At 47.8% G+C, this 24,551-nt stretch overlaps 1 protein-coding gene across 4 annotated transcripts in view; it reads left to right on the top strand.

Moving 5' to 3' along the window:
• The first annotated feature begins 16,249 nt into the window (after positions 1-16,249).
• LOC147710112 (E3 ubiquitin-protein ligase TRIM39-like) overlaps positions 16,250-24,551 on the top strand; it is a 413,790-nt gene continuing 405,488 nt past the window's right edge. For 3 of the 4 annotated variants that reach the window (XM_086920812.1, XM_086920811.1, XM_086920813.1), the window contains exon 1: positions 16,347-16,790. In XM_086920812.1, the coding sequence (XP_086776938.1) occupies positions 16,377-16,790 (414 nt within the window). In that variant the 5' untranslated portion in view covers positions 16,347-16,376. Of the gene's footprint in view, positions 16,791-24,551 lie in introns of all 4 variants that reach the window. The other variant, XM_086920810.1, reaches the window with a different exon arrangement.

Here is a 24,551-nt window from a genome sequence, read left to right as displayed (position 1 = left end):
TGCCGAAATCCGCAAAATCCGCGAATCCGCGCGGATTTTTTTTTTTTATGTTCGCACGGGTTTCTGCAAGTTCGCGAGGGTTTTGTACAATTTCGCAAATTGCGAAATTGTACAAAACGCGTGCGAACTTGCAGCAACCCGTGCGAACACAATTATATGAAGAGAAAGAAGCTCCTGGTCACAGGAACAGCACGGGGATTGCGCTCATGAAAGTCAAGGATGCAAAGGCCTCTACCCAGCATCACAGCTGATTTTCCACAGTAGATTTGGGAAGAGGCACACCTGTCCAGCCTCGAAGACGCTCATGATTGTTTTTGGGCTAATGCATGAGTCACTGATTTTGAGCATCAACTAGTTCGAGCGACCATGCAAAGGCCGCCCTCTACCCAGCATCACAGCTGATTTTCCACGGTAGATTTGGGAAGAGGCACCCCTGTCCAGCCTCGAAGACGCTCATGATTGTTTTTGGGCTAATGAATGAGTAACTGAATTTGAGCATCAACTAGTTCGAGTGACCATGTGTGTGTTACTATGCAATCGCCCTGAAGGGCGCAGGGGTCCCTTGAGTGACCTGTGTAAGGCTGTGCCTGTAACTATTTTACAATGGCGCCAGCAAGCTGCCAGCGCCGTTGTAAAATAGTTACAAAGTTAGCTTGCACAGGAAGCACTTAGATAAAATAAAGCAGCACCTGCTTCGTTTTATCTAGTGGTTCCTGTGCAAGCTAACTTTGTAACTATTTTACAACGGCGCTGGCAGCTTGCTGGCGCCATTGTAAAATAGTTGCATGAGTGGGGGTTCAACTTTTGAACCCGTTACATTCGCGGATTTTTTTTGCGGATTTTGCGGGAAATCCGCAAAATTCGCGGATTGCGGATTTCCCAAAAATCCGCAAAATCTGCGAGCGTAACGGATTTCCCGCTCATGCCTAGTTTCAAGGGGTTTTGTCCTCTCATCCCTTTCGTGGTCGGGCCCGTGGTCGAGGGTCCGCGTTCCATTATAAATCCCGGCCTCAGCAGCAACAGCAGTGGCAGTAGCCTCCCTCTGGTCCTGGACAAAAGTGACTATGCCGCTGTCGGGGCTCGTCTCCATTTGTTTCTGGACCGTTGGTCAGCTCTGATCTCCGATCAATGGGTCTTGGATGTCGTCAGGTGGGGTTACCAGATTCCCTTCTGGGGCCCTCCCCCTCTGGATTGTTTTCTGGTTACCCCGTTGTCAAGAGACCCCGAGCGACGGTCTGCCATGTTGTCCGGCGTCGCCATGTTGTGTGGGAAAGGGGCAGTGGTGCCGGTTCCAGTGGAGAAGGTGGGCCTGGGGTTCTAGTCCCGTCTATTTCTGGTTCCCCAAAGCCCGATGGTTCCTTCCGCCCCATATTGAATCTCCGTTCCCTGAACAAATTGGTGCGGTTGGATCATTTTCAGATGGTCACGTGGCAGTCCGTCATTCCCCTCATCCAGAAGGGAGATTTTTTTGGCTTCCCTGGACTTAGAGGACACCTATTTTCACTAAGCATGGGCGAATTTTGTGAATTCGCGATCTGCGAATTTGCAGATTTGCGAATTCGCGATCCGCAAAATTCTCGAGTTCGTACTAATTTGCAGATTTTTTTATTTTTGCGTGTTTGCGGGTGTTCGCTGCGCGCTTTGAGTGTTCCCGGGTGTTCGCGGGGCGCTTTGCGTGTTCGCGGGGTTTTTTTTGGCCTGGTTAATCACTGCCACCCTCTCGTTTTTTATGCCCTTCTGCCGTCTGTACCACTCGTTTCTGTGCCCTTCTGCCCTCTGCCCCACTCATTTTTTGTCCCCTTCTGCCCTCTGTCCCACTTTTGTGCCCTTCTGCCCTCAGGCCCACTTAGAATGGCGCCGGCAAGCTGCCAGAGCCATTCTAAAATAGCTACAAAGAGCTTCAACAGGAAGCACTAATAGATAAAGTAAAGCTGGTGCTCGAGTTGAAGGTCAAATTAAGTTACACAATCATTAATCACCCCAAGTTTGGGGTGATTAATGATTGTTTAACTGAATTTGAGCTTCAACTCGAGCACCTGCTTTACTTTATCTATTAGAGCTTCTTGTTGAAGCTGACTTTTGTAACTATTTTGAATGGCTCTGGCAGCTTGCCGACGCCATTCTAAAAGAGTTACAAAAGTCAGCTTGAACTTTTGACCCAATCCGTTCCGCTCGCGGATTTTGCGGGAAATTCGCAAATCTCGCGGATTGCGAATTTACCGAAAATCCGCAAAATCCGCGAGCGGAACGGATTTTCCGCCCATGCTTAATTTTCACATTCCGGTCCATCCTGCCAGTCAGCGGTTCCTGAGGTTTGTGGTCCAGGGGATTATTATTTATTATAGGAGCTTATAGAGCGCCTGGTGACGTCTCTCGACGTGTCCCCGCGCTATGGAGAAGAGTGTTGCTTGTATGGAGCAGAGCATCAGACAGTTTAAGTGGTGAAAAGATATGTTTTTAGATGTTTCCTAAAGAATGTTTCACTTTTTTCCTGTCTGATATTCATAGGAAGGGTATTCCATTCCTTGGCTGCGAGAATGCGAAAGGATCTACCTCCAAGTCTGGCTTTTTTTGGGCGCATGATCTTAAGCAAACCTGTTCCCTTCGAGCGAAGGGATCTGGAAGGTTCATAGGGTGAGGCTAAGTCAAGCAGATAGGAGGGGGCTCTGTGGTGAACAATTCTGTGGCACCAGAGAAGGGCCTTGAATATTATTCTCTTTTTTATGGGCAACCAGTGTAGAGCATCCAAGGAAGGTTTGGAAGGAGCTCTTCGCGGAAGTCGTAGCACAAGGCGTGCTGCTGAATTTTGTAGGACCTGTAACTTCCTGATGTTTTTTTCTGAGGTTCCCAAAAGAAGCACATTTGGATGCATTTCCAGTTTTGGGTTCTGCCATTCGGCCCCTCCACTGCTCCCAGGACTTTTACCAAGGTATTGGCTCCTGCTGTGGGGGTTTTGCAACATCAGGGTTTCCCTATAATGATGATTGTTTGGTCTCTGCTTCCTCTTTCCCTCAGGCTCTTCTGGAGGTGGAGGCTACGATGTCCCTGTTCCAGAGGTTGGGGTTCAAGGTGAATTTGGCCAAGTCTCATCTGGATCCTGTTCAGAGACTTAAGTTCATCAGGGGTCTGCTCGACACCTCTCTGGGGGTGGTATTCCTCCCTCCTGTTCGGATCCTTTCCCTACAGACTCTGTTGCGGGATCTGTTTAGTCGTCCCTCTGCCCCAGCTCATGTTTGGTTGCGGGTCCAGGGGTTGATGGCTGCGACCACTGCTGTGGTTCCTTGGGCTCGCCTCCATCTCAAGCCCTTAGTGACTCATCTGTTGGCTCGGTGGGACCCCTCCCGGGCAGATTATGAGACTCTGGTTCCTCTCTATCCTGCTCTGATTCAGGACTTGGACTGGTGGCTTTGCACTTCCAATCTGGAGAAGGGGTGTAGTTTTGTCTTCCTCCTCCCCTTTTTTTGATGACGGATGCCAGTCTCTGGGGTTGGGGGTCCACTTTGGGGTTTTGGAAGCCAAGGGTCTGTGGTCTCAGGGGGACAGCGCCCATTCCACGAACTGGCAGGAATTGGCGGCTATCTGGGAGGCAGTGCAGTTCTTTCAGGTTCCTCTCCTCAGGGCGAATCTGTTGGTTCGTACCGGCAACCAGGTGGCTCGTTGTTACTTGAACTGTCAGAGGGGGACCAGGTGCGCATCTCTGAATATGTTGGCCTCCATGATTTGTGCTTGGGCGGAATCTCATCTGTTGGCCTTGAGGGCGGTGTACATTCCGGGACGGTTGAATTTTTATGCGGACGCTTTGAGCCACGACCTTCCATCTTCTGTTCTGTACCATCTCTCTCTTCCTCTGTTCCTGTCCCTTTGCCTTCGGTTCGGGACTCCTCGGATTGATCTTTTTGCAACCCCTCACAACTCTCTCCTACCCCGGTTTTGTTCGGAGGTGCTGTGTCCTCAGGCTTGGGCGGTGGATGCTCTTTCGATTCCCTGGCCTTCTGTATGCATTCCCTCCCATTCCCCTGCTCCCGAGGGTGCTGCTGAAGATTCGGGGGGGAGAAAGTTTCGGTCCTGTTGATTGCTCCTTTCTGGCATCGCTGCATTTGGTTTCCTCTCCTGTTGCGGCTGGCGGAGGGTCGGTTTGTCCGGCTTCCTTTGTGTCCATCTCCTCTTCAGTTTCCTCTCCTGTCTCTGCCTTGTCTTCGTCATTTGCAGCTGGCAGTTTGGCTCTTGAGCGGTTGACGTTGGAGTCTTTGGGTTGTTCATCGGTGGTGGCTTGTGACATCCAGTTGTCTTGCCGCCCTTCGACCCTTAAATTCTATGGTCGTCATTGGGGTTCTTTTGTTTCTTGGTGTTCTTCTCATGGGGTGGATCCTGTACTGGGGGTTCCTACTTCTGTGTTGGATTTTCTCTGAGATGTTTTTTTAAAAGGCCTTTCCCCTTACACATTGTCTGCTCAGTGGGCAGCGGTACGTGCTTGTCGGGGTCCTGGGGCCTCCTTGGAGGGTGTTGCCCTTTGCTTAGTCGGCTTCTTCAGAGCTTTCGGCTTCGTCGGCCGGTTTCTCCTGTTCTCATTCCTTCTTGGGATTTGCCTACTGTTTTGCTTGGTCTGCAGTTGCCCCCTTTTGAGCCTTTGATGGAGGCGGATTTGTTGTGGCTGTCCGCTAAGGTGGCTTTCCTGTTGGCCATTACCTCCGCTCCCAGGTTGGGTGAGTTGGGTGCCTTGCTAATTTCGTTTCCCTATTTGCAGTTCCTCCCGGATCGGGTCGTTTTGCTGCTTGATCCGGCTTTGCTGCCTATGGTTTCTTCAAGTTTTCATTTGCAGCAGGAGGTGATTCTTCCTGATTTGCCTGCTGAGGGGGATTCCCTTGTTCCCCCTTCTTTGGATGTTTGCAGGGCTCTCCAAATTTACCTCCAACGTTCCCTGGGGTTCCGGAGTTCTCCTGCCCTGTTGGTCTCCTATAGGGTTGTGGCTAAAGGGAAGAAGGTTTCCACTTCCACGATCAGTCAATCTTACAAGTCTTTGCATATTTTCAATGCGAACAACGGTGAGGGTACAAGATCAGCACAGACAAGAACTAAATTTCCAAACACAATAGTAGAAAAAAGTATATGTTAGTCTTCCAAAGTCAGCTCAACGACTCATCTGGATCCACCGGTGAAATCCAGCCAAGACAATAGGGTATATACAGAAGATTGAGGGAGCAACTGATTCACCACAAAATCAAATGGCTCACAGAAGTGAATTCCAAAAATGTTCATTTATTTGATGATTTTCAACAGAGATGGTGATGTTCAAAGCAGTAGCAATTAATATATGCGGGCAGGTTCACCACCAGAGGCTTTAAAAACATGTCCACAAACTCTGACAAATGTTCCGTAATACTGCCAATGCCAGCTACAATTGGTCTACCCGGAGGTTTTTTCTAGACTTATGTAGTGTCGGTAAAACATAGATGAAGGGGAAAATAGGTTTAAAAATGTGGAGATATTTAAATTCAGCCTCATCCAACATCCCTTCTTCTTTCCAATTGAAAAGTCTGTCATTAATAAACGAGGATGCCTCAGGAATAGGGTTGCGGGTAAGCTTACGGTAACAAGAGGGGACTTGTAGCTGTCGTTGAATTTCCGCACTGTAGTCAGATCTATTCATAATAACTACATTACCCCCCTTATCAGAAGATTGTATTACAATATTCTTGTCATTCCTTAGACTTTTTAAAGCTGCCCTTTCACCAAAAGATAAATTATCATGAAGTTTCCTAGTTCTCTTTTTACACTCCCGATCTTGTATTTTGTGAAGTTCCTCCAAAGTTTTGTTAATATACACATCAATGGCAAAAAATTGCCCACCTTGAGGAATAAATTTAGATTTTGTTTTAAGACCACTAGAACAGCTATAATCCGTCATAATATTCAATGATTCAGCAACATCCTCCTCCCTTAAATCATCCACTTCAGAGATAGACAATAGTAAACAAGTATTTCTCAAATCATTGATAGACATAGCACAATCTGTATTTGACTAGGAACTGACATTCATGGATCTTTCTTGTTCAGAAATTTTTTTTTTCAATTTCAATCTTCTCGAGAAGTGAAACAGATCTATTTCCAAATCAGTGTAATTACATTTATACATGGGACAAAATGATAAGCCTTTCTTCAAAACTGATAATTCATTATTATTGAGAATCCTCTCAGACAAATTAATGACTTGAAGTTCACCTGATTTAACCTCTGGCATTTGCTCAATTATTTCCTCTGTGCATCCTGGCTCCTCTGTGAGCCATTTGATTTTGTGGTGAAGCAGTCGCTCCCTCAATCTTCTGTATATATTTACAAGTCTTTGGATTTGCCTCCTCCATTTCATGTACAGGGTTGGTCGACGAGTTCTGTGTCTGCTTACTGGGATGAGGTGACAGGGTCTCTATCGAGGAGATTTGTAGGGCGGCCACCTGGCAGTCTCATCACACATTTGTGCGACATTATCGGCTTGATGTTTTACATGCCTCTGCTGACAGTTTTTCTGTTGGCGTCTTGAATGCATTTGTTCATTGATCTTTTATTGATTAAAGTGTTGTACTCTGCATGAATCCCTGGTGTCCTGCGTATAGTTCCTCATGTAGTAAGGACTGGGACGGGGAGGAACCATGAGTGGGTAATGTCTTATTACTTACCGGTAATCTTCATTAACCCGATTAGGGTCCTCCCCATCCCAGTCCTCTTCCCTCCTTCCCTCCCACTGTGTTTGTGTCGGAGTCTTGTTGATAACAGGCATGGCGGTAGGTGGGTGGGGCTTATGTAGTATGGAAATACTGGCGTTGTGATTGGCTGGGTGGAGGCAGGACTGCCTCACGTAGTAAGGACTGGGACGGGGAGGACCCTAAGACATTGCCACCCATGCCCCGCCATGGATACAGTAAAGAGCATGGCTTGAATTCGAAGGTATGCAGCTGCCGCAGGCCCTCAGAAGGAAGAAAGAGAAAGAGAAGCTGAGACTCACTGATGAGGAATCAGAGAGCACAAGAAAGCCAGGCTCCAGACCACACTGAGGAGCAGAGAAGAGAGAGCTGGTGAGGGACACGTGAGCTGCATGTCTAAGCATGCGCTGTACTGGCTGCACGTGGCGTTAGTTTAACCACGATGAGAAGCATCTCCACTAGGTGGCAGTGTGCCCCCATGTTGGTAATAGAAGAGAACCACAAGTCCGACCTATTTGCATTTGTTAAACGTGAGTGTCAGGGGAGTAGCCGAGGACAGGCAGAGGAAAGGACAGCACAGACCCAGAACCGTCCTGCCATCCACAAATATTAGGGGGTACAGCGAGCACTCCCCTGAGCACCGGATATAAAATACAATCTAAACAAAGACAGCAAAATGTGTACAGATATAGTAAGAAAGTGCATTAGTTGTGTGCAAGCCATAGTAAACATGTGTTAAAGGCCCAACAGTGGGGCTGGGAGAGATCTGAATGCAGGGCCCTCTTAAGTATTTTCAGGGCCCTGGGAAAGGAAGCTTTTGGGGCCCCGCTGTTCAGAAGAAATTAAAATGTTGCTACCTATTTTCTACTAATTCAAGCCAACATGAGGCCAAACAATAGCAAGACAGCTGAAAATCTTTCCTGGGACCTAAACATTTCTAAACAAGCATTGGCGTAGCCAATAGGTCTCGCCTTTGGGACCTTGTAAGTGTTTAGCTAGCCCTATTGGCTTTGCTAATATGTTTAAGCTATGTTGTAGATAAGTGTGGCTTGTGTGTAGCAAATTTATAGTAAAAAGTGTTGTAAGCACGTTGTTACCTTTTCTATAATTAAGATGATATGTATAACTGAACAACCTTTTTTAAAAAAGAATATAAAAATTTTATTTTTCTTTTTTTGAGGAGGAATGTTGGAAACTATTTCCTGCCTGTTCTATTGGTTGTTTTGGTTTGTGTATCCCGACACATCATGAGTGCTCAGTCGAGTCCCCGCCAGTTCTGGCTGCTCATGGCCGCTTTAGTGACAGCGAAACCACACCAAAGCCTTGTATCCTGTAGCAGTCCCCTGCACCCACGACAGGTCAAGCCCCAGATCACGAAACCCCGTTAGAGCGACGTAGCACATTCATAATACTGAATGGATTTGCGGCTTTCATTGGTGCAGCAGGTACTGTGGCCCTGGGCTAATGGCGCGTGAGGGGCCCAGAGCACCCTAATCAGGCCTGTTTTACGACCAAAACAGTTGGAGTGGGAGGAATTTTCCTTGCTGTGCCACTGTTTACTGGTAACGCTGAAATATACGTATATGTGTAGATATCAACACTCAGAATGTACCGGAAGCAGCTAGTAGGCGCTTTGCAACTCACCGGAAATACGTATGACTGACGGGAGCTATTACATTGACTTTTCTATTTTTGCCAATTTTAGTATGCAATAGGCGAGTGTGCGGAAGGGCGGGGGCTGAGTGAGATAAGATTAGGTGGTTTATATTATGAGAAAGAGCCATTGCATCATACACTAAAAAACTTTTGAGGTATTAGAAAAAAAGAGGAATAGATGGGGCGAAGGGGGAGAGGAGGGAAAGCGGAGTAGGGGGTAGAGAAGGGATGGTGGAGGGAGGCGGACGTCCTGGGTAGGACATGCAAGAAGCTAAAGTATAAATGAGAGCGAGGGTTGGTAGAGAGGCAAAGGTGAAAGAAGTGAAGAGAGAGAATGAGAGAGGAGGGGATGGAGAGGGGTTAAAAAAGAATGGGAGATAAGAAAGGGGAAAAGAGAAGGAAGGTGGAGAGGCAACACTGAAGGAAGTTGGAGGAGAAGTGTAGAAAATATTGATGGGGAGGGGCAGAAATAATGAAGCTGGGGAAGAGTTATAGTGGAGGGGTAAGAGGGCATGCAGGATTTGAGGGAAGAGGGAATTATCAGGTAAGAGGTGGGTAGCAAAAGACAAGAAGAGGGGGACTAAAGGGTTGACATAATAACAAAAAGAGTGGTGGGGTGGGGGAATGAGAGATGGCGGAGAGAGGTCAAACAGAGGGCGGGTGGAAGAGGGATGAAGGCAGGGCGAGAAACGAGGGAAGCAAATGGACACGGGTGGGAATGGGAGGGAGGCGGTATGAGGGTTGAATACGAGAGGCAGACCTAAAAAGGTGAAAGTACCATTAGCAAGTCGATATTAAGAAACTTGAATATCACCTATTCAATTGCCATGCACTACATTTAGTTAGGGTGACCACAGTGCCCAGCAGTGGAATTAAAGGCTATCCCCAGTAGTGAGAATCGTAGTCAGTACTCAATCACAAACAGCATATTGTGCACGTAACCGCAGTAAAGGTTCCTCATTAAGAGATGCAGCATGATGGAAATTAGACCCCGCATCCAAATACGGTAAAAATAGTACCCATTAATGGAAATCGTTATGAGGCGTACTGTGCACACAAACATAGTGGAGGCTAAATCTCAATAAATGCGGCATGCTATTGAGGGTTGCACGATCCCAAATACGAAGCCACTTTATTTGGCGTGACCATAGGCAACCATATGTTAAATAACATACGTTATGTACTACGTATAAACACATACACTGCAGAGTGCCAAAATACCGAAGATCTAATGACCATCCATTTATAGGCCCAATCCTTAACTTAGTCAGATGCGCCCGCGAGTATTTCCAAGCAAGTCCAATATAGAGATTTAAACCGCGCACCATGTTGAAACATTTAAAGAATAAGCGGCGTGAAAGGGAAAGACGTCACCAACAAAAACAAGCACGGGAGCGCGCCACAGCGAGACATCTGTTTTGAATTATCACGCACTCATCTGGGCACGATAATTGAAAACAGATGGTGCCTGCGCAGGTCACCGCAAGCAATAGGCGGTGGGCGGAGCAAAGGTGGGATATGCACCTGCCTTTGCCCAATTGCGTGCTGTCTTTCTTAGAAATACGCATGCAAAGGCCAATAGCCTCTGACCAAAAACAAACCACACGCACTAGCGTGTGTTCAGATTTTGAAGCCCCCTTACAAAAAGTCTCGAAGACCAGCGCCCTGGCTCAGACGAGAATTTTAAAACAAGCATTTACAATGCAATGGTTTTGCCTTTGTTAAAGTTAGAGCTATTGGCATTGCTCTTGACATTATTTTTATTTATGTTTTTTGTAAACATAAATAAATGACATTGTTATTTACAATGGCAATAGCTTAATCTCTTGCCCCTCTTCATGAATGATGAGATTCTTTAAAAGATGTCGGTATTTGTCTAACAAGGTTCCTTTTAAAGTTAAACTGACTGCTTGGAGCTAAGGAGTGGGTGTTCCCCCTTGAAGTCGATTCACTTCTGCGGTTCTAGGGAGAAGCCGTTCAATTACTGGTTGCAGGGCACCATTGATGTATTTTGTCATTTATGTTTCTGCTGCATGCAATGCTTAATTTGAACCAGTGGTTGACGGTGGGGCCCACAGGCTCTCATTTTTGCAGACCGGCACTTATTTTCTTGCATCAGACATTTACTGAGAGCAAGAGAGGGGAAAATACACAAAAAGGAAAGAAGGAGGAAGAGAAAGAAAGAAAGAAAAACATTGCAAAGGGATAAAGCAGGAACCTGCAAGAGTTGCACTTTACAAATACTGACTAAGATACAGGGGGCGGGAGTGCCACGTGGTGGATTAGAGAGGCATGAGCTGGATTTAACACTACGAAGCCTTAGTGATTGGTGTACCACATTTAATAGCGCAGGCCACAGCATCCGAGCAGAGCTTTGGGAGCCCGCACTGATTCTTTTACAAAAATAAGCACTGGCTGCATGTGGTCGGATGACGCCATAATGCTCTTAGAAGTCTTCAAAGCTTTGAGCCTGGCTTGCTTCCTGCTGCACAGTGCAGCGCACACTGCAGGCCTGCAAACCTCAAGCACTTCAGAGACAGGCACTTTGCTACAGGTGAACGTGATTTTGGGTGGTGCACTGCCAGTAAACAGAGTGCTCAGGAGTCCAGACTAAGTGTTCAAACAGCTGTTTAAAGCAGCACCGGCTGCTGGCTTCCGAGCAGACCTTTGGGCACCGGCACTCAATCTTTTACAAATTAAGCACTGATGGTGGTCCATCAGGAAGTGGGATTTTACCATTACTGCTGCAATGAAACAGAGTACTGGGGGTCTTAGCCTGATAACGGGGAATAATTGAAGCTTGTAAATGCATAGAAGATGCGAAGCCTAGAGAATATTTGTTAAAGGTAAAATACATTTTTATTTTGTGTATAGTAGCTCCCGTTGGCTGTGTCCAGCTGGCAGTACCTACTTTCAATCCCTGATTAGGCTAGGTTTAAAGACTGTAGTGGGTGAGAAATACGGAATTTGTGGGAATGTGCATGGAGAGTAGGCTGTACTCACTATCCACACCCTTTGCAAGTTGCTGCCGAGTTCTAAACTGAAAGGCAACAAGCATGTTATTAGCAAAAGGGGGTATATTTTAAATGCGGATAGTTGCTGTAAAACGTAGTTCAGTGACACTTTCCGTCACGCCTGCCACAATATGATGAAATGAACGCACCCATAAACTGAAGGGCGTGACTGCTGTCTGAGATTAGTGGCGCGGAGGGACGAAGACGAGAGGAGGAACGGAGGGAGAGCACGCAGGAGAAGCCGGAGAAAAAGGCATCTGGAAAGCAAACATCTCGCGGAATAAACGGGGGTCAGAGCCGAGGGTCAGAGCCGGACGTCTCTCCGTATCCCAAATATTCATCTTGGTGTGCGCGCGCTTCCGAGACGTGCCCCGAGCTCTTTCTGGACATTGCTTTTCTCCCCAGTAATGCGCTTAATCAATAGTGCTATTCGCTTTCATTTTGCTACACAAGCAGTGCTGGGGGCGCTCTGGCTTTTTTTTTAATAAGCCGGAGTTTCCTCCAGGCTGTTTAGTACTCATTGCTTAAAACCCTATTATTTCCCCTGTATTTTATGGATCTTAGATCTGTGTAGATGATAATAGTTAGGTTTCTATCGGGGGAATTTGCACAAGGAGAACCTTTTTTAAATGTTATTTGTATTTCCTTTCAATGAAAAAAAAAGCTGTTTAAAACCATTCTGGTCAAAATAAATATTTCTTTCTCTTCTCAAATACTATCGGGTAGCAAACATGCTGGTACATTTATTCGAAAATATGCACAGAGTAATGTCATCTGCGCTGTCGTCCTGTGAGTTTTAATGGCATCATGGTAGGTAAAATAACGCAATATTTATTTTCGTAATCAAAATATCTACACTCCTGTCAGATACACGCATTTTCATCGCGCCGAGAAGAACAGGTGAATCAAGTGTCTACACTCTCAAATAACAGTTCTGTTTTTTTGCCGCTTTGAGTTCAACAAAGTTTTCAGAAGGGCCCGACCGGAAGTCCAATTGGCTTGCCATCTGTAAGGTCCCAAAGAGTCCGAGGTGTTCCCCTTCTTCCTTCCGTGATCCCGCGGTCGAAATGAAATACGATCCCTGAGGAGTGCAGCAGTTTTTACAAGAAGTGGAATAACTCCATTTTTTACCTCATTAGATTGCACATCTGAGGCTGAACAGCCTTCGTGAAAAAGAAATTCAGAATTCACCAGGCACTTTTTCTTAGAAAATGTTTCTCTAGTGTTGAAAACATAACGGTATACAGCGAACATAGGCAACGAGATAAGTATAGGTGTCAGGTGTTCAACATGCAGTGGAAATAGTGTGCCAGGTGGGTGTTTGGGGTTTCCCCCTAGGCTGCTGGTGGCATCTGCACCCAGTGTGCCAGGCCCTAAACCGAAGAAGCTTCAGCGTACTCTACGCTGTCCCCACTAACTAATCCACTAAAACATTTTTCCATACAGATTTTGTTTTTTTACTATCTGTATTGTATTGTTTGAATTGTGTTTAGGGCTGTATATTAAACATTGCAAGCATTGGCCCTTTAGATGCGTATAAAATACGAGTAAAAAATAATGAAATATAAGAAACCGCCCGCACTCACCGTGAAGGGTAAGCCTGTACCCGTCCGCTCTTTTAATGCCGATGTATGTAAATGTATGTATTGGCATTTATATAGCGCACTACTTACCCGTAGGGTCCCAAGGCGCTTCGACCGCTGCGAAACCTTTCCTGGCTTCCCTGAGAGATGGTCCCTTAATGGGTATCTCCAGGGTGAGACCAGGCATCCCCGGCGGTCTGGTGGGGCCGTTAGTGAAGATGAGGCAAGCTAATGCCCAGAGTTGCCGAGTGTGATCGCTGATCAGAGTGGGCACCGAGGCGGGAGAATTATCGAGTCCGCTGACCCTGGTCCAGAAACCTGCCGCGCCGGGAATCGAACCCTGGTCCCGGGCCGTCCTCTGCTCTCGGGTCTGCCGCCTCTAACCAGTGAGCCACACTACGAAAAAAACGGTATATAATATATATATATATATATATATAGCTTTTTTTAATGAGCTGTACTTAGCAATTGGGTTTAAGGTCGAAGAAAACCCTAATACACATTATTAAAACTAATAATTGCAAACTCGGAATGAAATATTATCATTAGGTACTAACGCTTTCCCCATAGACAGAGATTGGATCCAACCCTTTGATACACAGGCCTTAAGTTAAGAAGAAGGCGGGGCTCTGGCGGCCAGTGGGGGGGGGTGCAGTGTCTAATTAAAGGCCCCGACCCCCTCTCTGCCCTCCTAGCACACACAGAAAGAGAGAGCGTCCAATAATAGTACACAGCATTTCATTCCAGCTCGGGAGATGCCTGCAGTCTGTTCAGCCTGGCACGGCCGCCTCTCAGGAAAAGTTATTTAACTTTCCCACGACTTTGCTCCCCTAGTTTCGCTGTCACATCTCTGTCAGACAATGGAACGATGTGTCAACAGAGGGGGCGGCTCCCCCCGCCGCCCAGCTGATGCCAGGGGCTGTTGTGTATTAAATGAGCCATATGGAATTTATTGTGCTTTTATCAGCGGCCGATTGTTACTGTAAAGTGCTTTTCGGGCCAGGGACATCTGTTCTCTGTTTGCCACTGGGCCGGGTGGGGTCCCTGGATGGGCCCTGCATACACCTTATTAGGGTCCTCCCCAGTCAGGATCCTGCACACACTTTCGGTGGGGGGGAGCCCCCCGCCTGGCCATATTTGCTCTTGCACTAAGTGGCTTTATGGAGCCCATTGGAGCCTTAATCGCGCAAATACCTGCTTCGAGCAGACAGATTTGTTTGAACAGTAAGCTCAATTTCCTCCATCACTTCAATTAAAGCAAAACTGCTACCGCTGACTTTTGTCCTGGCTCTCTCTCTGGGGCCGGGGTGTGAGGGAAGGGGGGATGTTTGTTCCACCTGCCACACTGACCGTTCAGTCTGGCACAGGAAGCCCTGCTTTCCGAAGCAGCCTTGCTTTCACTGTTCTGCAGAACTAGCGCAGCCCAGAAGAGGCTTCTTTTACCTCTTGGCGTTAACCTCGTTTCTTCTCTTTGCTCAGTCCGTCTGAGATTACTAGATACAGTCGTTCTAAGCTGTCGCCTTTCTTGGAATATAGTCACTCTCTACGGGGTTCAGGGGGCATCCGGTGTTGTAGGAGCTGTCAATCAAACCCACCGCGGCGCGCAGGGCCTGCTCCTAGGGCATGCTTCTAGGCACAGGCGACCCACGGGACCAGCCATCAAAGAGCCCCTCAACTGACGGCAGCATTTACACTGGGCACAGGAGCCCCTCAACTGACAGCAGCACTTACACTGGGCACAGGAGCCCCTCAACTGACGGCAGCATTTACACTGGGCACAGGAGCCCCTCAACTGACGGCAGCATTTACACTGGGCACAGGAGCCCCTCAACTGACGGCAGCATTTACACTGGGCACAAGAGCCCCTCAACTGACGGCAGCATTTACACTGGGCACAAGAGCCCCTCAACCGACGGCAGCACTTACACTGGGCACAGGAGCCCCTCAACTGACGGCAGCATTTACACTGGGCACAAGAGCCCCTCAACCGACGGCAGCACTTACACTGGGCACAGGAGCCCCTCAACTGACGACAGCACTTACTCTGGGCACAAGAGCCCCTCAACCGACGGCAGCACTTACACTGGGCACAGGAGCCCCTCAACCACTTACACTAACCCTGCTAGGCGAGCACTCTCCCATCACATGACCCGCTGTGGGCTGTTTGGACCTCCACTGCAAACCGGAGCAGTCAGCAGCGCCCGAAGCACCGTGAGTACACAGGGCACCTGGGCAGGGGGCGGGGTGGCTGCTGGAAAGCTCGCAGCGCTGCTGCTGGCTGCCTAGCGACGCCGAAGGTGAGCCTCTGTGCAGTGGCCGCTTCATGGTGTAAACAGGAGGCGGCCGCTTCTCACTGTCCCTGCCAGAGCAGAGCAATCTCAGGCTGCGCCCCTGAGCTCTGCGGCAGGGGGTAGGACGCCTCCATCTTCGGCCGGTGCAAGAAACAAGCGGGAGGAGGCGGGAAAGGGGGAGGAGAGACGCAGCGCCATTGCGAGGCCAGCATCAGGAAACAAGCGGGAGGGGGCGGGAAAGGCGGAGGAGAGACGCAGCGCCATTGCGAGGCCAGCATCAGGAAACAAGCGGGAGGGGGCGGGAAAGGGGGAGGAGAGACGCAGAAGACGGCCGGAGCAGGAAGGCGGGTGCCGGCAATGCCGGAACAGATTCGGGGGCGTTCCCGGCTTTTGGCTGACGTCGCGTGACGTAGCCAAAAGCCAAAAATTCTCGGGAACGCCCCCGAATCTGGTCCGGCATTGACGGACAGGCCCGTCTTCCAATGGCTAGCCTCCATTTATGGAGCTAGCCAATTGGAGAGTGGGGCGGGTCCCTGTTCCCCACTCTAACTCATATGATTTTTAGCGCATGCGCACAAAGTGCGCATCGCTAGTCAAAACCTAAAAAGGCAGTTACTTCATCATAGGAAGGGGTATCACAATTACAGCATACGCTCCGTTGTAGGCATAGCAGAGCTGCACACTTTGGAAGGCGTATTAAATATGTATGGAGCAACACAGATTACAACTTATGTTTTCATATATATTTATGTCCATCTATATAGCCCTATAAAGCAGTGAATGCTTGCAGAACCACATTAACCTATATTTAAAGCAAATAATGCACGCATCAAATATTCACTCTTCCGTGTCATGCAATAAAAATATAGTAATTAAAAAAACGTAGCTTTTATCAGCTATGCACTGGTGTTATTCTTTATACCTAGATCTCAAAGTTAAACTCGGCAATGACGTACCAGGACAAACGTACTTACTTCTGATATACTATGGAGACTGTGTCATGGAATAGGCCGTCACCTCTTCCTGTAGCTGAGACCCTGCAGCCCTATGAGCGATGACGCCTGGACCCCGCCCACTTCGTCAACTCAGCTCCGAAGCGAAAGTGAAAGTAACTCACGTCTTCCTCCTCGCAGCATCATGGCTGCAGCAGACCAGCTCCTCAGCCTGCAGGAAGAGGCGACCTGCTCCATCTGCCTGGAGTATTTCACCGAGCCCGTGTGTGTGGAGTGTGGCCATGCCTTCTGTCTGTCCTGCATCTCCGCGGTCTGGGAAGGGCTGCAGACAGACTTCACCTGTCCGGAGTGCAGAGGGACATTTCCGAATAAAACCCTCCTCCCTAACAAGCAGCTGGCAAACCTGGCCGAAAAGATAAAGCAGCTTCAGGCCCGGACCAGGGGGGCCCAGGGAGCGGAGCTGTGCAGAGAGCACGGGGAGAGGCTGAGCCTGTTCTGTGACGACGACCAGGAGCCCATCTGCATCATCTGTCGAGAGAGCAAGGGCCACAAGGCTCACTCGGCGCGCCCCTTTGGCGAGGCTGTCCAGGAGTACATGGTGAGTCACCCTTGATCCCCCACATAGAGGCTCTGCAGGATTGTACATGGTGAGTCACCCTTGATCCCCACATAGAGGCTGCCCAGGAGTACAAGGTGAGTCACCCTTGATCCCCACAAGAGGCTGTGCAGGATTGTACAAGGGTGGCAAGCGCACATCTAGGCTACAAGGGCCAACGCCAGGGCACAAGTCCTAAACAAGCATTTGCAATGCAATAGGTCTCGCATTAGGAAAGTTTGAGCTATTGGTATTGTAAATGACACATTTTTTATTTGTGTTGGTTTTGAAAATAGCAAAATGAATAGCTTTGTCATTTACAATGCCAATACTTTTAACTTTTGCAAATGTGACACTTATAGCATTTGTAATGCAACATGTGTTGTATTTACGTGACTTAGATGTATCGATATTACAAATAACAATGGCTTTTATTTTTTTTTAATAATTAACACTTAAAAGTGATTGTAATTTATAATGGCAATAGCTTAAACATTTGTAAATAACTTTTGTGAAGATTATGTTCAGTGTATTTTATTGTGACGAAAATACAAGAACATAAGTGAAATATTAACATCTTTTTCATAAGAAAGCTATGGTAACATGGAAAGAAAGATAGTTTCCAGGCCGAAGGAGACAGACAGAAAGACTGACTAGCCTGTCCCTTAGGGTTCTTTGCATGTGGTGAGACTCGAGTTATGTTACAGGAACCTTAAGTGCACATATGCCAATAAGGTCCCCTTGGAGCCTGGAAGATAACCGCATCAGACTGCCAGCCTCTCATAAATAATAATCAGTACATTTTGATCAACATAAGTGTCAGATCTACAGCCTCATCATAGGTCAGGTTCCATGCTCTAAGAATATCGGGCACAGGCACCCACCCATCCGACTGGACTCCAGCTGCCCCTTTCTATTAAAATGTACATTGGTTTCTCCTCAGGCGTCCTGAAGTAATGGCAAGGTAACATGTAGCAGTTTACAAAACTCCTAAAAATTCTAATAGTCAGCTGCGTGCTACTCACCGAAAAAAGCGCTTCGACGCCTGGTCAGGGTTAGTTAGCACTATATTAATGCAATTACTATTACTGTAAAAGAAATAGTCTTTCCTCTCTCCCACACACACACCACAATTTATCTGTACTGAAGAACCCGGATTCAAAGATGCTAACACAATCAAGTAAAACAAGTTCAGATCTCAGGCCAGCGTTGCAAAAAAATGAGGCAAACCGAGGGACGGGCATGGATGCTTTTATCCATTAGTTTCCGTGGTTACCATTCTGCTGCTCGTAGGGTGTTCCATGCTGAGCGGGGCAGTGTCGGCCCAGCTATGTCTGGCTTGGCTGCCCTCTGCCACCGCGCCTCGTCTCGAGGAGACTTTATCAATACTCTGTATGCCGCGTGCATATTCCTGACGGATCTGAGGTCCTATTCTGGCAGACTTACATGCACTGTAATTGTCAGCAGTACATTTCCTGTGGTACGAATAAATGTGTGTTGTCACGGCGGGCTGTGGCGCAGCCTAACAAGTGCCCTTGCTTTTGCCATTCCACACAGATATGTGTGGACTATCTTTTCATGTTGTTTGTGTTTTTTCTGTCTCCTACAGCGTTTCACAGCCTCCCCTGGGGCGGGACTTCCGCCTTCTGCGGGAAGCCCGCGCCCACAAAGTGACTGGACTAGAAGGGCAAAAGGCGGAAGTCCCGCCCCAGGGGAGGCTGTGAAACGCTGTAGGCACGTAGGAGGAGCAGAGGCTGCTGATGCAAGTGAGGGAAGCCCCGCGTGACGGAGCCTGTAGCTCGGTGAGTGGGGCGTGTGGGGCTTAGTTGTAGGGTGTGGGTGTGTGTGTGTGTGTGGTGTGGTGCGTGTGTGCGCGCGTGTGTGCCTGTGTGTGTGCATGCGTGTGTGCGCATGTGTGTGCATGCATGCATGTGTGTGCCTGCGTGTGTGTGTGTGTGCATGCGCGTGTGGGTGTGCATGCGTGTGTGTCTGTGTGTTATCCACTTGCTGCCAATGTAGGACAGGAGATGTGCACGGCGTGTTGGTGAACGTGCGCACTCACATGGGGGATTCTCTTGCGCGTGCCCATACCCTGTCTCACAATCCCAGGAAGTGAGTAACAAAAGATGCTTCGCTGGATGCAGTACTTCGCACTACTTACACCAGCTCGACCTAAAAAGAAGTGGGGGGACTCTCCGAGTTACGTAGTATCACAGGAAGAGACATCACAGGCCTGCAGTCTCAGCGGAGAGGCCAGTGATTGCAAGGGCAGAGTGCCTGTATAACACCCTTTGAGTGACTGGCTCTCCCACTAACTAAATCTCTTGCTTGGTCCAGCTTGGTGATGCCCTCTGTGAGACACACACTTGAACTCCATCACCTTTTTGTTCAAAAGGTGAATCAGTCGCCCCCCCTTACACTTCAACTCGCATAATATTTTCTGCTTAGAGTCACTCACCTCCTCTACTACTGTCGCTCTCTCTTAGTCACTGTAAACGTCTTTTCCTCCATCCTCTTAACTCCACTTACCAAGAATCAGCCCAAAACAAGTCCTGAGGCGCATTGGGAGAGTGGAAGTACAGTGGTAAGAGGGAGTTGATGGGGGAATCGAGAGAGGCAAAGGTGAGGGAGGTGTGGCTGGTGATAGAGAAGCAGGGATATGAAGAGATAGGAGTGGAGATGGACGGTGAAGGGCAGTCCGAGAAATTTCCGGATGCAGCCGGAATCACTTGGAAATGCTTGTTTGGTACGCTCTTATCACGATATTGATGAGCAGAGTGGACGTTTTGATTAGCAGGGTTGAGGGCGTCCAACCTGTAAGACTAGTGGGGTGGCGGCGTCCACCTGCGTGTACCCCTGACTCGTGCCCTGGATTCCACAAGAGATAAAAACACAAGGCACGTGAGACATCGCGCAGTTAAAAAAACATAATAATTCACCTGCGGGCTGGATTTTCTGCACGACTGGCACCAGGTGCTTCTGCCTTCAGCATCGGAAAGGGAAACAGAACAGGGTGGCTGGACAGGGCAATTATCAACAACAACTATCAGCCACGTAGTCACAGATATACCACGCGACCGCCGGGAGAGAATCCCAAAGCAAATTTATTTTCTTATTAGACACAAATTTTAAAGATTCTAGGACATGAACACAAACAAAACGACTGTTATGACAGTGGATTAATGATGGCAATATCTACAAATATACAGAATTTACAAATATACAATACAAACAAAAGTGAATGAAGCCACATTAGTGAGCAAGACACACCAAATACAATACATAATTCAGTGGACAATATTGATTGTAGTTATATACAGTGCAAAAACTTTCAAGTATAAAGCAAATGTAAACCAGTCCTATAGACTGTGAAACCATGGGACAGGCGGGGAGGTGGAATGAAATGCCTGCCTGTCACCCAAGCCTGTGGTTAGTTGTTAGAAGCGGGTTGCACAACTAGGGTCCAAAGGAATCGGTATAATTATGTCCTAGTGGCACCCTTGGGGGTTTTTTACCACAGGGTGGAGATGTCGACGCGTTTCGAACCGGCGTTGTTACAGGTTCTCTTCAGGACAGGGACTGGGGATAGTGGTTCTGTAAAAGATATACATGGTGGGTGTCAGATATGTGTTTCAGGACAATGTAATACATGACTCTGACTCCAAGGGACAAAGAGGGGTGATTACCTGCACAATGGCGTCAGAATAGCCGTGGTATCGGTTACACTCGACCGGGCAGGATTTCTGAAATAACAAATGGAAGGCTTAGCGCGGTGGCGCACCAGGGAGGCCGGAAAGATACACATGTGGTGTAGGGCCATGGAAAATGCCATTTAATCATCCTACCTGTACTTCAACCAGCTGTTGGGCTGTAATTGGGGTGCCCACGAAGCGGTGCACAAACGGTGTTTGAAGGAAGCTCACATGTTTCAGCGTCTGAGGGTGGGAACTACAGGATCACAAAAAACACACGGTGCCCAAAATTACTCTCACTTGCACATATAACAGGTGGTCACCACTACCCCACGGAGAGAGATTCCTACCTGAAATCCCAGCCAAAGGAAATATATTTATATAGTCTCTCGTCTGATCCGCGTCAGCAAGGGGTTAATGATATGCGCTGACCTGAAATGAGGGAAGCGCGAGCTTCAATTAGTCAGTGTCCCTAGCGGAGCATACCATCACCGTAGAGAAAAGCGAGAGACGCGTCCAAAGGGCGCGCAACACTTACTTTTACAAGAGGAATCAATCCGGCGTTTCGAGCAGCGACACTGACTCGGAGTGAGGCGCCGCGCTAGAACGCATCACTAATAAGACCGCCCGGTCAGTGGACTGGGGGGTGTGGCTAAGGTGGATGCTCCTAGAGGATGCTGGTCTTCGTAGTTAATGTGTATGGGCTGGTGGGACTCTCAATGCGAGTGGGAACCTTTATGTAAAAAATGCAACAGTGAATGCGATAGCGACCCGCAACAGTTTCATAAGCAAAGGATTTTCTTAGATTGAGTATGAACATGCTCGATGTAGAATTGTAATGAACAACAACATAACAGTGACATTGGTTCAAAATTCATGAAAAAACATGGAAATCTTGACATTTATAAAAGAAACATGCTCGATAATGTCATGTAAGCATTTGAAACCATTTCTAAACCTGGGTGATATCAAGCGGGCTGAAACTGATTGTATTTTACAACAGCAATTGCAACCGTGACATAGGTTAAAACCTTTGAGCATGTTTCTTTTATAAATGTCAAGATTTCCATGTTTTTTCATGAATTTTGAACCAATGTCACTGTTATGTTGTTGTTCATTACAATTCTACATCGAGCATGTTCATACTCAATCTAAGAAAATCCTTTGCTTATGAAACTGTTGCGGGTCGCTATCGCATTCACTGTTGCATTTTTTACATAAAGGTTCCCACTCGCATTGAGAGTCCCACCAGCCCATACACATTAACTACGAAGACCAGCATCCTCTAGGAGCATCCACCTTAGCCACACCCCCCAGTCCACTGACCGGGCGGTCTTATTAGTGATGCGTTCTAGCGCGGCGCCTCACTCCGAGTCAGTGTCGCTGCTCGAAACGCCGGATTGATTCCTCTTGTAAAAGTAAGTGTTGCGCGCCCTTTGGACGCGTCTCTCGCTTTTCTCTACGGTGATGGTATGCTCCGCTAGGGACACTGACTAATTGAAGCTCGCGCTTCCCTCATTTCAGGTCAGCGCATATCATTAACCCCTTGCTGACGCGGATCAGACGAGAGACTATATAAATATATTTCCTTTGGCTGAGATTTCAGGTAGGAATCTCTCTCCGTGGGGTAGTGGTGACCACCTGTTATATGTGCAAGTGAGAGTAATTTTGGGCACCGTGTGTTTTTTGTGGTCCTGTAGTTCCCACCCTCAGACGCTGAAACATGTGAGCTTCCTTCAAACACCGTTTGTGCACCGCTTCGTGGGCACCCCAATTACAGCCCAACAGCTGGTTGAAGTACAGGTAGGATGATTAAATGGCATTTTCCATGGCCCTACACCACATGTGTATCTTTCTGGCCTCCCTGGTGCGCCACCGCGCTAAGCCTTCCATTTGTTATTTCAGAAATCCTGCCCGGTCGAGTGTAACCGATACCACGGCTATTCTGACGCCATTGTGCAGGTAATCACCCCTCTTTGTCCCTTGGAGTCAGAGTCATGTATTACATTGTCCTGAAACACATATCTGACACCCACCATGTATATCTTTTACAGAACCACTATCCCCAGTCCCTGTCCTGAAGAGAACCTGTAACAACGCCGGTTCGAAACGCGTCGACATCTCCACCCTGTGGTAAAAAACCCCCAAGGGTGCCACTAGGACATAATTATACCGATTCCTTTGGACCCTAGTTGTGCAACCCGCTTCTAACAACTAACCACAGGCTTGGGTGACAGGCAGGCATTTCATTCCACCTCCCCGCCTGTCCCATGGTTTCACAGTCTATAGGACTGGTTTACATTTGCTTTATACTTGAAAGTTTTTGCACTGTATATAACTACAATCAATATTGTCCACTGAATTATGTATTGTATTTGGTGTGTCTTGCTCACTAATGTGGCTTCATTCACTTTTGTTTGTATTGTATATTTGTAAATTCTGTATATTTGTAGATATTGCCATCATTAATCCACTGTCATAACAGTCGTTTTGTTTGTGTTCATGTCCTAGAATCTTTAAAATTTGTGTCTAATAAGAAAATAAATTTGCTTTGGGATTCTCTCCCGGCGGTCGCGTGGTATATCTGTGACTACGTGGCTGATAGTTGTTGTTGATAATTGCCCTGTCCAGCCACCCTGTTCTGTTTCCCTTGTTGTTGAGATCCGGGCTGGGCAGACGTAGGATCCAAAACCTTCACTGTTTTACAGTTCAGCATCGGAAAGCATCCCTTTAAACTAGGGGTGGGCGTAGTTCGTGAAGTAGCGCTACGCGTAGCGCACTTCACGTAGCACTACGCAAGCTGTGTAGTGGCATGTTCGCACTGTGCAAGATGCATTTTCAAAGATTGCACAGTGGGGACCAGCATCCGGCACTGTGCAATCATTGAAATCGGCATCTTGCACAGTGCGAGCTGTAGTTTTCTGCCGCTCGAGTAGATTTTTACTTGAGCGGTGTTAGAAATGGGAATTTCTGGTTGGCTAAGGCTTGCACCAAAGCCAGGCAGAAACCACCATTCTAAGTCAGGGCTAGGACGTCACCCACCAAAGATAACCCCTGCTCACCCTCTAGGTAACGTGACTCGAGCAGCAAGGCTAATCTCAGAGGCAATGTAGGTTAAGTGTTTGCGCGCGCACCCAGCAACAACACCCAAGGCCCACCACAAAGGAAACTCCACACAAGGTTATATATAAAAATAGCCTTTGTATTATACCAAACACATTAGATAAAAACACATACTTTACAATGTGCCAACAGGCACGGGCGGAATTTACAGGGGATTATGTACATGGGACAGGGCCACGCGGGCCATTGTCAGGAATAGGCACTTTTAGAACATAGCACTTGGTAGAAGTAACGCTTAGAACACTTGTAGCACAAAATTGCAAATGTAGCATTCAACCAGTAATCACTGGTGAAAGGTAAGTACCACCTACGCAACCCTAACCACCTTAGGACAAAGTTACGCAGGGAACCAGGACCTCACTAGCAACACCTGTACTAGGAAGAACAACCACCTAAGTATCACTATACATTTAGGGGCATAGGCATAAGAACATTACACATGATGCATCACAACATTCAGAGGTGTAGGGAAAAACACATGCTGCATAAACATAAATTCAGCGGTGTAGGGAAAAGCACATGACACATGAAAACACATTCAGAGGTGCAGCAAAGAACAATTGCGCAGAAATCACATAGGCCACAACCTGTGACTGTCCCCAGGCCAACTGGCCTCTCTGGGACTGAAATGCCCTGTTCCCAATGTCAGGGGGGCCTAAACGAAGCAGCTGCCCAATAAGTGCTGGGCAGCTGTAGGGATTGAGCCTGGCACCAGCGTGCCTCCTGGTTCTCTTTAGGCTCCAGGGAAACAATGGAGCCCAGAACAAGGGGGAACCTGGAGCGTCTCGTGGGCTCTGCAGCAAATGTGGCCCCCACGTTGGAGTCCCGCTCAGGGGACTCTGAATCCCAAACTGCCCCCAAGGAGCCTCGGGGCTCTAAAGAAACTTTGCCCCTCTCAGGCAGGAGACAAATGCCCCCGTTCATAGGAGCGCCCCGCTATCCGGTGGGG

Source organism: Lissotriton vulgaris, chromosome 5 (assembly GCF_964263255.1).
Source record: "Lissotriton vulgaris chromosome 5, aLisVul1.2, whole genome shotgun sequence".
Lineage (NCBI taxonomy): Eukaryota > Metazoa > Chordata > Amphibia > Caudata > Salamandridae > Lissotriton > Lissotriton vulgaris.
Note: the sequence above shows the minus strand (reverse complement) of the source record. Positions and strands in the feature narration are given on the sequence as shown.